At 45.1% G+C, this 14,356-nt stretch overlaps 1 protein-coding gene across 1 annotated transcript in view; it reads right to left on the bottom strand.

Annotated features, from left to right (window-relative positions):
* Positions 1–14,356, bottom strand: part of LOC148506239 (uncharacterized) — an 86,449-nt gene that overhangs the window by 45,183 nt on the left and 26,910 nt on the right. The window contains exons 2-3 of the mRNA XM_088447110.1: positions 8,707–9,039; positions 3,356–3,685 (exon numbers count right to left, since the gene is read on the bottom strand). Of these exons, the coding sequence (XP_088303236.1) occupies positions 3,356–3,685; positions 8,707–9,039 (663 nt within the window). The remainder of the gene's footprint in view (positions 1–3,355; positions 3,686–8,706; positions 9,040–14,356) is intronic.

Below are 14,356 nucleotides of genomic sequence, written 5' to 3'. Positions count from 1 at the left end.
GATGGACACCAGCACCTGGGAAAACATCGCCCATGGTGGCTCCTGCGAAATGGGAGGTTTAGACGTACCAGGGACCGCCTGGCACCGTCCGCACAGGCCGTTCTGTGACAAATCCTCCCTATCCACTCCTGCAGAACAGCGCCTGCAGGAGAACAATACCGGAGCCCCGGAGTGCTCAATCTCTTCCTCAGACATGACTTAGGAAGAAAACGTGCGCACTCACCGGTGTGCTGAACAACAGCCCACAATATGGCACCGTGTAGCACACAACTGTATGTGACGGACCTCACAAATACGTGATCTATATAGGTGAGGTCAGTAGAAACACCCTTCCCCCGCACACCTGTAGGGCTTGTAGGAGAAGGAAAGGGATAGGTATAAGCTGACAGTAAGTAGAAAAAAGACACAGACAGGCAGCACTAGCAAAAGTCACATACCATGCAGGAAGATATACTCACTGCACCTTTCCACTACAATCAACCTCCCAGATTCAGTGTCTGGGAGGGCTATAGCGCTGTGTACACTGTCCTTCTGCAGGGGAGAGGTACACAGGGGGACCGGTCCGCGTGCTCCCTGAGAGTATCCACGCTGCCACAGAGAAAATGGCCGCTGGAGACCTCAGAGGAGGAGTGGCCGAGTATCTGCAGCTCAGCGACGCCAGACTCCGTGCTGAAAGGCGCGCTGAGCTGAGGGGAGGAGCCGCTGACAGGGAAGGCTTCCTCCCCTGGCTAGCATATTAACCCCCGGGTTGCCGGCATCCCGCTTGCCGCGATATTAACCCTGGTGGTCTAGTGGTCTGGCGGGGTATGCCTCCGCTGGAGGGGGGGGGCCCGCCGCCACCGCTAGTGCCCCCGGTCTGTCCCCTAGACCGGGGGCATGGGACTGCATTTAAAAGGAACCCGCGCACCGCCGCTAATCAGCGGTGCGCGGCTTACCTGATCTCCCCGGCGTCTTCCGGCAGCAGTCCCGGGGGAAGCCAGAGTCCGGCTAGTACAGACTCTGGCTTCCCCCGCCGCGATCTCCAGTTCAGTGCTGGCGTCGCGGCGCCAGCAGGGAGAAGGAGCGGCAGCATGGGCGTCTGTACAGACAGCCCAGCGCTGCTGCTCTAGAGAAAAAACTAATAGTAAAAAATAAATACATTTAACTAAGTTAAATAAAAAATTAAAAGCTTTAGGGGGCTGCTCCTGCAGCCCACCCCGCAGGGTGACCCGACTCCGGCCGGGCACCATCTAAAACTGAGGTGCCTGTGGCTCGGGGGCGGGGTATAGGGGAGGTTGGACCCAAGTGCATCCTGGGAGCAGCTAAAAGCTTTAACTCCGTGGTGCCCGAGGATCCAGGATCCAGCTATACCCCAAGGTCACCCTGTGGACCCCTATGGACCCTGAAGTAGAAAATAATATTCCCCACAGAGCAGCTCCCCCCAGCCCCACACATGTACCAGACCACCCCAATAGTAATAATCCACACAGAGTAGGCTCTCCCCAGCCCCACATGTGCACCAGACCCCCTCTGCCCTCCCCCCAATAATAATATTCCCCATAGAGCGGGCTCCACAGAGTCCTCCCAGCCCGACATGTGCCCCAGACCCCCCCCCCGGGCCCACTCAATAATAATTTACTGAACAAAGGCTCCCCCAGCCCCTATGTATACCAGACCCTCTCTCCAAACCCCACTTATATATTCCACAAAGACTCACAGTGACAGTGCTCCTCAGAAAAAGTGACAACAGGCAGGTGAAGATCACAGGGTGTCAGCCAGCCCAGCCCAGTGACAGTCTGCTCCGCTGCTCAAGTTAAGAAGATGGCGCCCGCCTCGACGGATCCCAGTGTCCTCACTACGCATGTCAGAAATCAAATCTCTGACCTTGCGCATGCTCAAAGGAGGACAGGGGGGGCCAGCCGCGGAGATTATTAACTGAGGGGTGCGCCGCGCCCCCGGACTGGAGAGGTGTCACGTGACATGATTGAGTCAGTGACAGTCTATCTACAGACCATCGCGCTGGTGCTCCTGCTGCGCCGAGGCCCGCCTGCACTGCAGTGCTGACAGGCAGCAGCACAGCTAAGCCGGCCTGGCTGACAGTGTGACTAACAGTAAATAAGTGGGCGGGACATTTGGGAATTGGGTCTGGGCCCTTATCACCTCCCTTCGCTCCCACCGTCCCGCGTAGACGCTGCCGCTGACTGGATCTAATTAGATCCAGAGCGGCAGGCGCAGGCTCCTCTTATCGCGGGAGCTGCATCACTGGGAACGCTGGCCTCAGAGGCTTCTGATCGCTTCAGAGACCAGCGCTGCCAGCTTTAAATAAAGTAAACACTGCCCGATTGGAGCTGAGCTCCGATCGTGGCCGGGGTGTGGGCCGCATATTATATATTTGTGGGCCCACATTGTCGGGCCTCATAAAATGTTTATTCGGGCCACATGTTTGATATGCCTGCTGTACATGATGGGGGGGAGAGAGTTGTGTTTAGGAATGCTGTACATGATGGGAGGGAGAGAAAGCTGAGTTTAGGAATGCTGTACGTTGCATGGGAGCAGGCTGAATTAAGGAATGCTATACAAGGTGGGGGGAGAGCAGGCTGAGTAACTAGGGTCTTTGACGCCCTGGGCAAGATGAAAAATGGTGCCCCCTCCCCCCAACTGTGTGCGCGCGTCAAAAAAGTGCCTCCAGTAATGACCTTTATGCAGTACCCCTTATACAGTGCCCCCAGTAGTGCCCTTTATGCCCCTTATGCAGTTCCCCCAGTAGTAGTGCCACTTACACATAAAATACACAGACACACAGAACACAAAACTATACTTACCCGAATCCCCGCTCCTGCGCCCGCCACCATCCGCTCCTCCCACTCTGCACTATGAGAGAGACGACATGATGTCTCTCCCTTCACCAACTGTGCCGGAAGGTGGTGCTCATGAGCGGGCACCGGTTCTGGGTGCAGCAGCCAATAAGAATCTGTCTGACTCTTATTGGCTGCTAAAACAGACACACCATTGCCGGGTAGGACGCTCACTGTCAGTGAATGTACTACCTGGCGCCGGCGGCGGTGTGTTTGTTTTACTGTGTAGTGCACAGCATGAACCAGGTGCCGCCTTCTTTCCTGAAAACTTGGGGGAAATGTATCAAACCTTCTAAAGAGTGAGGAGTGGACAAGTAGAGATGTTACCCATAGCAACCAATCAGCTTCTAACTAGCATTTATGCAGCACAGTCTATAAGCTATGGATAACTTTTCCACTCTTCAGAAGGTTAGATACATTCCCCCTTTGGTCACTGAGCTAGTATGATAGTGCTCACTCTTATGTTCCTTATGTGAACTTATAAACTCATCATCATCAGTATCACAGACATAAAAGATTACCTGTCACTGTCAGAGTAAAATTAATCCTGAGTTCAGTCTCCAGAGACCCGTGAGTCACGATACATGAATATTTATTCCCATCATCGCCTATTGTTGTAGGGCTTAACGTCAGATGACTGGTAACATTAAACGTGTTATCTCCATTAGTGACTGCGTCAGTGGTGCAGATTCCCCGATCCAAGGCCACGCAGCTAGAGGAGCCTTTATTGTATCTCACCCAGCGTATGGTCACAGGCTGGGGGTAATAATTGGTGGCTTCACACATGACCGATTTCTCTGTTCCCAGCAGAATGCTGATATCTCCCGGTGTCAGCGAAGCAGATGGACGAGCTGCACAACAAGAAGCCATTATCATACATTATAGTAAATATCAAATGGAGATGCACTAACCCTCTCCTATATCTACTGTGCTTCTCACATCTCTATCTATCTATCTATCTATCTATCTAATTTCTATCTATTTATCTCATATCTATCTATCTATCTCATATCTATCTATCTCATATCTACATATCTATCTATCTCATATCTATCTCATATCTATGTCATATCTACATATCTATCTATCTATCTATCTATCTATCTCATATCTACATATCTATCTATCCATCTCATAGCTACATATCTATCTATTTATCTCATATCTACATATCTATCTATCTATCTCATATCTACATATCTATCTATCTCATATCTACATAACTATCTCATATCTACATATCTATCTCATATCTACATAACTATCTCATATCTACATATCTATCTACCTCATATCTATCTATCTATCTATCTCATATCTACATATCTATCTACCTCATATCTATCTATCTATCTATCTATCTATCTCATATCTACATATCTATCTCATATCTACATATCTATCTATCTCATATCTATCTCATATCTACATATCTATCTATCTCATATTTATGTCATATCTATCTATCTATCTATCTATCTATCTATCTATCTATCTCATATCTACATATCTATCTATCCATCTCATAGCTACATATCTATCTATTTATCTCATATCTACATATCTATCTCATATCTACATATCTATCTATCTATCTATCTATCTATCTATCTATCTCATATCTACATAACTATCTCATATCTACATATCTATCTCATATCTACATAACTATCTCATATCTACATATCTATCTATCTCATATCTATCTATCTACCTCATATCTATCTATCTATCTATCTATCTCATATCTACATATCTATCTCATATCTACATATCTATCTATGTATCTATCTATCTATCTCATATCTATCTATCTCATATCTACATATCTATCTCATATCTATCTAACTATCTACCTCATATCTATCTATCTATCTATCTATCTATCTATCTATCTCATATATACATATATATCTATCTATCTACCTCATATCTATCTATCTATCTATCTCATATCTACATATCTATCTATCTATATATCTATCTATCTCATATCTATCTCATATCTATCTATCTCATATCTATCTACCTCATATCTATCTATCTCATATCTACATATATATCTATCTTCTATCTATCTATCTATCTATCTATCTATCTCATATCTACATATATATCTATCTCATATCTATCTATCTATCTATCTATCTATCTATCTATCTCATATCTATCTATCTATCTATCTAATGTTGGCGGAGTTAGTGTGATGCTCTGGGCATTGTTCTGCTGGAAAACCTTGGGTCCTGGCATTGATGTGGATGTTACTTTGACACGTATCACCTACCTAAACATTTTGCAGACCAAGTACACCCCTTCATGGAAACGGTATTCCCTGGTGGCAGTGGCCACTTTCTGCAGGATAATGGGCCCTGCCACACTTCAAATATTGTCCAGGAATAGTTTGAGGAACATGACAAAGTTTGAGGTGTTGACTCAACCGCCAAATTCCCCAGATCTCAGTCTGATCGAGCACCAATAGGCTGGAAAAAAAAGTCTGAGCCATGGAGGCTCCACCTCACAACTTACAGGACTTAAAGGATATGCTGCAATCATCTTGGTGCCACATACAACACGACACCTTCAGAGGTCTTGTGGAGGCCATGCCTCAATAGGTCACAGCTGTTTTGCATGAGGGAGACCTACACAAGGTGGTTTTATTGTTAAGGCTGATGGGTGTACACACAGGTATATATCTCCATGCTGGAATTGTGGTTTTATTTGGTGTTGTTTTCCATAAAAAGAAGTGATATATCAAGTAGCAAGCTTGATGGAAATGTGTTTTTGGGGCAGTTGTTACTGCAATGCAGACCCTGATAACCTTCTTGAAAGACTAGTTAAGGTTCTTAAAGGTAGGGAAAGGGCTGGTGTCCCGTATCGGTATGGATAATAGTGATGCTTATAGATGGATCATGGTTTATTTTAGTTTTTAAGGAGAATGGAGAACAGATTAAGTTTATATTAAAAGTATATAGATAGATATGTAACCCCCTATTATGGGAAGACACGCTTAAATGCTGGAATGCAATGTAACTGAAATCAAATGAAAGCAACTGTGTTGGCAGCCAGGCACATTGAAAATTAAAGAAAATATACCCAAAGTGCTAAGACTTGATCATTGACTAGTATTAGAAATGGTGATTGTAAAAATATGTTTATTAAAATAAAAATAAAAAATCACAAGTACAACACTTAATTAGTTTCATGAAGTGTATGTACACTATTATTCAACTAATTGACACTACCAAAAATATCAGAGAATAGCCCAGATGGAACAATTCAAATCGACCATGCATGTGTAGAAACAAATATTGCTGAATAGACAAATAAGGGTACTTATAAATCCAAAAGCAAAACGAGAGAATTTATTTGAATTCTTTGCAAGGAGATTCCGCTATTGGGCTGTATTCAATTAGCGGCTAAAACTGACTTTTTTTCGCCATAGGCGCAAACAACGTTTTTCAACAAAAAAAAGGCAACATTTTTGTCAAAAAAACAGGCAAAAACAGCAACAGGTGAAAAAAAACTTTGGACACCCCCCCCCCTAATTATAAATTACCAGGAAAAAAATGTGTAAGTTGCATACTTTGTCGAAAAACAGGCGTGCGCATTTTTTGGGCGGAAAAAAAAAATTGTTGGAAGGAAGGAAATTACTGTTCCACGTAAATAAGGGATACGTTAAAATGGGTGCAAGTATATTTCCGTTTCGTAAAAACGCAATTTTAAAAACCATTAAAAAACTGCTTGCTGCGACCGCGTGCGATGTTTAAAACACTTAACGCATCCATACCGTCCCCCCAAAAAAATCAGACCCTATACGTTAAAACCATTTTCAATTAATTATTTTTTTATTCGCCCAAAATATGCGCAGTCAATTTTTTTTTTATAAAGTACGCAACTTACGAATTTTTTTCCCGGTAATTTATCATTAGGGGGAGGTGGGTGTCCAAAGGGTCCTGAAAGAAATCCCCAAATTTTTTGCCAAAAATAGGGATTTTGCATTTTTTTTTCTTCTGGTCAGGGATGGAGAAAACTTTTCTCCAGTTTTACTGTCGCCTGTTGCCGTTTTCACCTATTTTTTGGTGAAAAATTTGCGCTTTTTTTTACGAAAAATGTCCGTTTTCGCCAATGGCAAAAAAAAACCGCCAGTTTTCGCCTCTAATACCACTTTTACACCTAAATTCTGGGTCTGACCCGGAGGTTGGAACAGGGTTTCAATCCGGATCAGACCCGCAATTTAGCCAGCGCTGACCCAGGATTTCCCTGAGCCAGCGCCGTTCACACCGGAGCCGGTTCTGCATAGACCCGGCTTTTCCGGCGTTGAAGTAGACGCTTGGAGATGACGTCATCTTCAAGCGCCACTGAAGCCGGCCAATCGGCATGATCCAGGTCACCCTGACCCGGATCGCGCCGTTTACACTGCAGGGTTTCATGGGTTATTCTCGTGTTAAACCTTGCAAGTCGAGTGACCCGGCAATCCAACCCAGTCCCCTTTTACACCAAGGAGCTACCCAGTTTAACCCTGCTATAACCCGGGTTTTAGCTTTGGTGCAAAAGGGGTATAACTGAATACGGCCCATAGTTTGATTTTTGGATGTCGTTCCTCCATTTGTAAAGTTTTTTTCTGACCCAGGTACAAATTATTATTTCCACAAGTGCACTAAAAAGTTTATGACCATTATTTACATGCTCTTGTACTGTATAAACATTGATTTTTTTTATTTTATCTTTGAATTGTAGTTACAATACTTTTTTGTATGCAGTGTCAGTGTGGGGTTGCGTGTAAGGTGTGAATGAAGGTTATGGATTAACATTATAATACCAAAAGGTTGGCTTAAACTGGATGTTTTTACTCAGAAAACGTGGGAATAATGGGCTCGTATCGAAAGAGGTACTGGGACTTAGAGGCTTATTAGGCTGGATGGAGTGCATATATCAGAACATTTATCATGGAGAGGGCCATGGATATAGTTAGGAGCAGAGGACAATTTAGGATGTTAAATAGCTTCTTTGATACAGGAGGATTCTTATTTATTGTCCCTAGAGAAGTAGGACTGTACAATTTACTGTTTGGTGGGAACTCCTGGACATGGCTAGACAGTTGTCCAAAAGTGGGTGGCTGTCCCACAGTGCACATTCTTAAACTTAATTTTTCAAGATTAGATTTTTATTGAAAGAGTATAAATGTTTATACCGAATTGGGAAGGGAAAAGGAGAGGGATACAGGAATAAAAAAGGGGAATGGAAAAAGAGGGGGGGTAAGGAGAAGACACAAAATATTCATATTATTGCACACACCAAGTTACTGTCTCATAATACAGCATATAAGTCAGCATCAAACAGTACACCTTACAAACATTGTGGTATTAAACAATACACAAACCGGTACAAACACTGTGTGAGAAACCTACAAGGCTGAAAACTGAAGGCTGAAGTCTGGCTGGCTAAAAGCGGAGAAATCATCTAATGCCGAAATTGGTTAATGGGGTTTTGTTGCCCAGTATTCATTACAGCTAAACCATTTAATGTGTAGGTTAGAGGTTGACGAGGTATACTCCACTCCAGCTACCTTAAACTTAATTTTGATTGGCAGTGGGGACATAAGGTCAGAAGGCCGGTTTGATTGAGCAGGACACAAGTGACTTTTGGTTTTGGTTGGTGGCACATCTTCTCATGGTGACACTTGGTTGCCTGGTACGCCTGTCCCCATAAAATTATAAATTAAATAAATAAACAGCTGTGGTCAAATTCCACTGAGGGGTGTAATAATGACACAAATATCACAAATTGTTCACAAGGGGAATATATTATTATTGTACGCAATTTTCTCCTTTTATACAGATACCTGAGTATATATCGTTGTATTACCACTCACCTAATACCTGCAGAGTAGATTTTCCATCCACTGAATCAGGAGTGACTATAACAGTGCAGGTATATTCTCCTTCATCAGAGAACTGGACACGTGGGATATGAAGCTCAGCGTTTCCTCCGTATATTTCACTCTCCACCATGTAAGATCCTGGTCTGTATGCTATTTTATTAGTTTCGTAATGATACACCTCGTGCCTACTCCCATTCAATGTCCTGGTCCAGTACACTGCAACAGTTCTATCTTTTCCGTAATCAGAGATATCACAGGGGATGGTCACATTCTCCTCTCGCAATGCTCCGATAAGTGGTTTCCTCATAGTTACCCTCAGTGCATCTAAATAAGAAAGAACAGCGAATGGATTTGGTCCTGGTGGCAGGAATCCCGTTATGCTCTCCCTGATCATTAATAACTATGGTTCCTTTGTTATTGTGTTTTATGTGTCTCTGCCAGCCGTTAACGCTCTCTCTCTATATATATATATATATATATATATATACTGTATATATTTGTATATATTCTATGCAATAATTGTCATCGTGAATATTAAATGCTTGTATTTGTTTTTTAAAAAATTGTTTTAATTTATGTTCTGTAAATGTAATATTATATATTTTTGCCGGAATGTCAGCTGTTCTATTACTGTAGTCATTTTTTTGTATTACCGTGTTTTATTCGGCGTACATTTCTTTATTGTATTTGTTTTTTTCTTTTCTCCCTTGTTTCGTTTTGTTACTACTAAAAGCAATTTAATAAAAATACTCAATTAAAAAAAAGAAAGAACAGTGAATGAATTAGAATCTGTGCAATGCTGACGTAGTTGTGCGTCTTTTTTACTGAGCGAGTGAAAATCCCTGAAAACTCCTGCGGCGTATGCGTTACACAGAGTGGATGCACAAAGCCGCTGTTGCGATCAAGATGCACGGCATCAAAAATATCTTGGAAAACTGATGTGCATTCCATGGGCGGTGACTGGGAGATGGCTTACCACACACACAGAAACGGTCAACCAAATGGAAGTATTTTCTTATATAACCATCAATTCTGGATATAAAATGTACTTTTTGCTACAAAATAAAACCCATATATTAGGCGCAAGAGTCTTCGCTTCATACATGTGGGTGTGATATTAGGATTTTGGTACTTACCGATAAATCCCTTTCTCCGATTCCACAGGGGACACTGGAGCCTCAGTACAATGGGGTATAGGAGTGGGTTAACCGGGACCTGGCACCTTTAAATAAAAAGCTACTGGTAGCTAGCTCCTCCCCCTCTATACCCCCCCCCCCAGGTCAGTCTAAAAACAACTGTGCCCAAGGGGAGCTGGAAAGTAAGGAGAAGGAGACAGAAAAGCTACTTTAATCACATATACATAAGAAAACAAACATATACATGAAAACAAAAACAGTCCAGTCAGACAACTTAAACGCAAAACAGCGTCTGAACCTGAAAAACAGTAGCAATGCAGGTAGAACAGCGCAGGGTGGGTGTCCACTGTCCCCTGTGGAATCGGAGAAAGGGATTTATCGGTAAGTACCAAAATCCTAATTTCTCCTTCATCCACCAGGGGACACTGGAGCCTCAGTACAATGGGGACGTCCCAGAGCTCACATCCCGGGTGGGAGAGCGCTGAGAACCCTGCAACACCGCACGGCCAAACTCCGAAGCGGAGGCCGCAAAAGTATCAAAACGATAGAATCTTAGGAAGGTATGCTTTCCTGACCAAGTAGCTGCTCTGCAAAGCTGGTTTATGGAAACCCCACGAGCAGCCGCCCATGAAGGGCCTACCGAGCGCGTTGAATGCGCCGTATTAGGACCTGGTGGTTGTTTGGAAGCCACCACATAAGCTTGTCTGATCGTGAAGCGAATTCATCTAGAAATGGTCTGTTTGGAGGCAGGCCAACCTGGACGGGTCACATCAAACTGAATAAACAAGGCATTGGATTTTCAGAGGGAGGCAGTCCTGTCAACATAAATCCTGAGTGCTCTGACTACATCCAAGGATTTTGAATTTGAAGAGTCATCTTTAAACACTGGGACCACGATAGGCTGGTTTATATGAAAAGCCGTCACCACTTTGGGGAGAAAAGCCCTTTGAGTACGCAGCTCCACCCTATCTTCATGGAAAATGAGGTAAGGAGGGCGACAGGATAAAGCACTGAGTTCTGACACACTCCTTGCCGAAGCGAGTGCCAACAACAGACCCACCTTCCAGGTTAAGTACTTTATCTCCACCCTCTGTAATGGCTCAAAAGTATCAGACTGGAGGAAGGCCAACACCAGATCTAAATCCCATGGTGCCGTGGGAGGCACAAAAGGGGGTTGTATCCTGACAAATCCTTGGAGAAAAGTCTGTATATCCGGAAGCAAAGCCAATTTTCTCTGAAAGAAAATTGACAACGCGGATACCTGTACCTTTAAAGAACCAAGACGAAGGCCTGCTGTGAGACCGGCTTGAAGAAAAAGAAGGAGACGTGATACTTTAAAGACTGACGGAGGAGAATTACGTCTCTCGCACCAAGCAACATATGTCTTCCATATGCGGTAGTAATGTTGAGAAGTGACTTCTTTCCTAGTCCGAATCATTGTGGGAATCACACTAGACGGAATACCCTTTTTCCTGAGGATGGCCCTTTCAGTAGCCAGGCCGTCAAACGAAGCCACCTTAAGTCATGATAAACAAACAGGCCCTGAAGAAGGAGGTCATCCTGAAGAGGCAGTGGCCAGGGCTCGTCTATTAACAGATTCTGTATCTGGGAGTACCACGCTCGTCTGGGCCAATCTGGTGCTATCAAGAGCACCTTGATCCCTTCTCGCTTGATTCTTTGAAGCAAGCGCGGAATGAGTGGAAACGGAGGGAATAGGTAGATGTAATGAAACTTCCACGGAGCCGTCAGTGCGTCCACTGCAGCTGCCCGTGGGTCCCTTGTTCTGGAGTAGTAAACTGGTAATTGGTGGCTTAACCTAGACGCCATAAGGTCGGCTTGAGGACAGCCCCACCTCAGAGTTAGTTGCTGGAACACCTGAGGATTGAGCGACCATTCCCCTGGATGAACGTCCTGCCGACTGAGGTAGTCGGCCTCCCAGTTTTCCACTCCTGGGATGAAGATCGCAGAAATCGCTACTGCGAATTCCTCTGCCCAAAGCAGAATCCTGGATACCTACCTCATGGCGGCTCTGCTTTTTGTGCCGCCCTGCCTGTTTATATATACGCCACTGCAGTGGTGTTGTCCGACTGGACTCTGATTGCCTGACCCTCCAGCAGCGGATGCGCCAGCTGGAGAGCATAAAATACCGCTCTCAACTCTAGGATATTGAGAGGCAGTCTGGCTTCCTGCTGTGTCCAGAGCCCCTGAAAATGCTTTCCCAGAGTCACTGCTCCCCAGCCCCTCAGACTTGCATCCGTGGTGAGGAGGGTCCAATCTCACACCGCAAACCGTATTCCCGCCAGCAGGTGGGAAGGGTTCAACCACCAAATGAGAGATGTTCGAGTCTGAGGCTCCAAGAGAACTCTCTGATGGAGAAAGAGGTGGGATCCTGACCACTGGGAGAGGAGATCCAGTTGAAAAGGACGGGCATGAAATCTTGCATACTGAATCGCCTCGAAGGCCGCTACCATCTTCCCAAGAAGGCGGATACAGAGATGTACAGACACTCGGCGATGTTGTAAGACCAGGCGCACCATGTGCTGAATGGAGGCAGCCTTGTCTTGAGGCAGGAAAACTTTTTGTTGCACTGTGTCCAGTATCATTGCCAGGAATAGTAAGTGTTGTGTAGGGATCAGGGAGGACTTCTTGAAATTCAGTATCCAACCATGTTGCAAGAGGATGCTCTGAGTTAAGTGAATGTCCCTTAACAGCCAAGCTTCCGATGAGGCTTTTATCAAGAGATCATCTAAGTATGGAACAATGACGACCCCCTGACCATGCAGCAGGGCCATCATTGTCGCCATAACCTTTGTGAACACTCTTGGAGCTGACGAAAGACCGAAAGGTAGGGCCTGGAATTGAAAATGCGAGTCTAGGACCGCAAAACGAAGAAAGGCCTTTTGGGGGGGCCAGATGGGGATGTGGAGATAAGCATCCTTTATGTCTAAGGACACCAGAAACTCGTTCCTGTCGAGACCTGCTATAACGGATTAGAGAGATTCCATCTTGAATTTGAAAACTCGAAGATGAGGGTTTAAATCCTTGAGATTGAGTATGGGTCTCATGGAGCCGTCCGGTTTGGGCACCACAAACAGGCTGGAATAAAACCCTTGACCTCTCTGGCGGGTCGGAACATTCACTATTACCTGAGACAATAACAGCTTTTGTATTGCCTCCTGAATCTCTCCTCGTTTTTCTGCAAACAGAGGTAAACTGGTTTTCAAAAAACGAGAAGGAGGCTGGACCCTGAAGTCCAACTTCAGGCCGTGAATAATGATGTCCCTGACCCAGGCGTCCTGGCAAGACTGGATCCAAATCTCCTTGAAACGTAAAAGGCGCGCCCCAACCCTGGGATCCCCCAAATGAGAAGGAAGGACGTTATGCGGCAGGCTTGGCAGCTGCCTTGTCCTGCTGTGTGTTGGAGGTGGCTGATGCCGAAGCTCTACCGTGGTCTATGGAACCTCTGGAGAAGGCCGGAGCTCCTCTGGAACGCCCTCTAAATCTTCCAGAGGCACGAAAGGACCGAAAGGAGGGACCTGATAAAGGTCTTCTAGTAGGAGGAGGAGCTGCAGATGGTAGGTAAGTGGATTTCCGAACTGTAGCTTGCGAGATCCACTTATCTAATTCCGATCTGAAAAGTACCTCCCCAGTAAAAGGAAGGGCCTCAACCGCTCTCTTGGACTCTGCATCTGCCTGCCATTGACGCAGCCACAGAGCCCTTCTAGCAGATATAGCTAATGCTGAAGATCTGGTGGGTAGATTACAAATGTCCTTAGACGCTTCTCCAAGGAATGCAGCCGACTCTGCAATCTGTTCGGCTAACTAAATTAGGTCGTCAGTCTGCGGTCTTAATCCCCTCTGCCAGCTGCAGCGCCCAGGCTTCAATGGCCTTATTTACCCAACAACTAACTAGTGCTGGACGCATCAAAACCCCTGCAATTGTATATAAGGATTTTAATGTGTGTTCCAGCTTCCTATCCAAGGTTTCCTTTAGGGAAACCGCGCCAGGCACCGGAAGCACCGTTTTCTTGGAAGGACGGGCTACTGATGGGTCTACTGCTGGAGGAGTTTCACATAATCTCCTACTGTCAGGCGGAAAGGGGTAATAAGACAGATATTTCTTAGAAATTTGAAATTTCTTATCTGGGTGTTTCCATGCGGAGGAAAGAATCTCATCCAGCTCTTCCGATGCTGGAAAAGTAACAGACTATTTAAATCTTTTACTGAAGATAGATGGTTTTTCAGTAACCTCTAAATCCTCTACATGTAACACCTGGCGTACTGCCGTAACTAAAGCATCCACGCCCTGAGATGCAGGTTCGGGGTCCTCAGGAATGTAAATCTCCCCTTCCTGAACCTCGCCCTCTTCAGGGTCCTGCAACTCCTCCTCCTGTGATTTATCCCAGCGTAAGGGGTTATGAATCAATCTCTTACTAAGGACCTGAGCAGGAGAAGAAGAAGCAGGCGGAGCCTGGGACATTGCTTTTGTAAGTCCCTCAACAGAT

The sequence above is a fragment of the Taudactylus pleione genome, unplaced genomic scaffold (genome assembly GCF_031769625.1).
Source record: "Taudactylus pleione unplaced genomic scaffold, aTauple2 ptg000418l, whole genome shotgun sequence".
NCBI lineage: Eukaryota > Metazoa > Chordata > Amphibia > Anura > Myobatrachidae > Taudactylus > Taudactylus pleione.
This window is presented reverse-complemented; position numbering and strand designations above follow the sequence as displayed.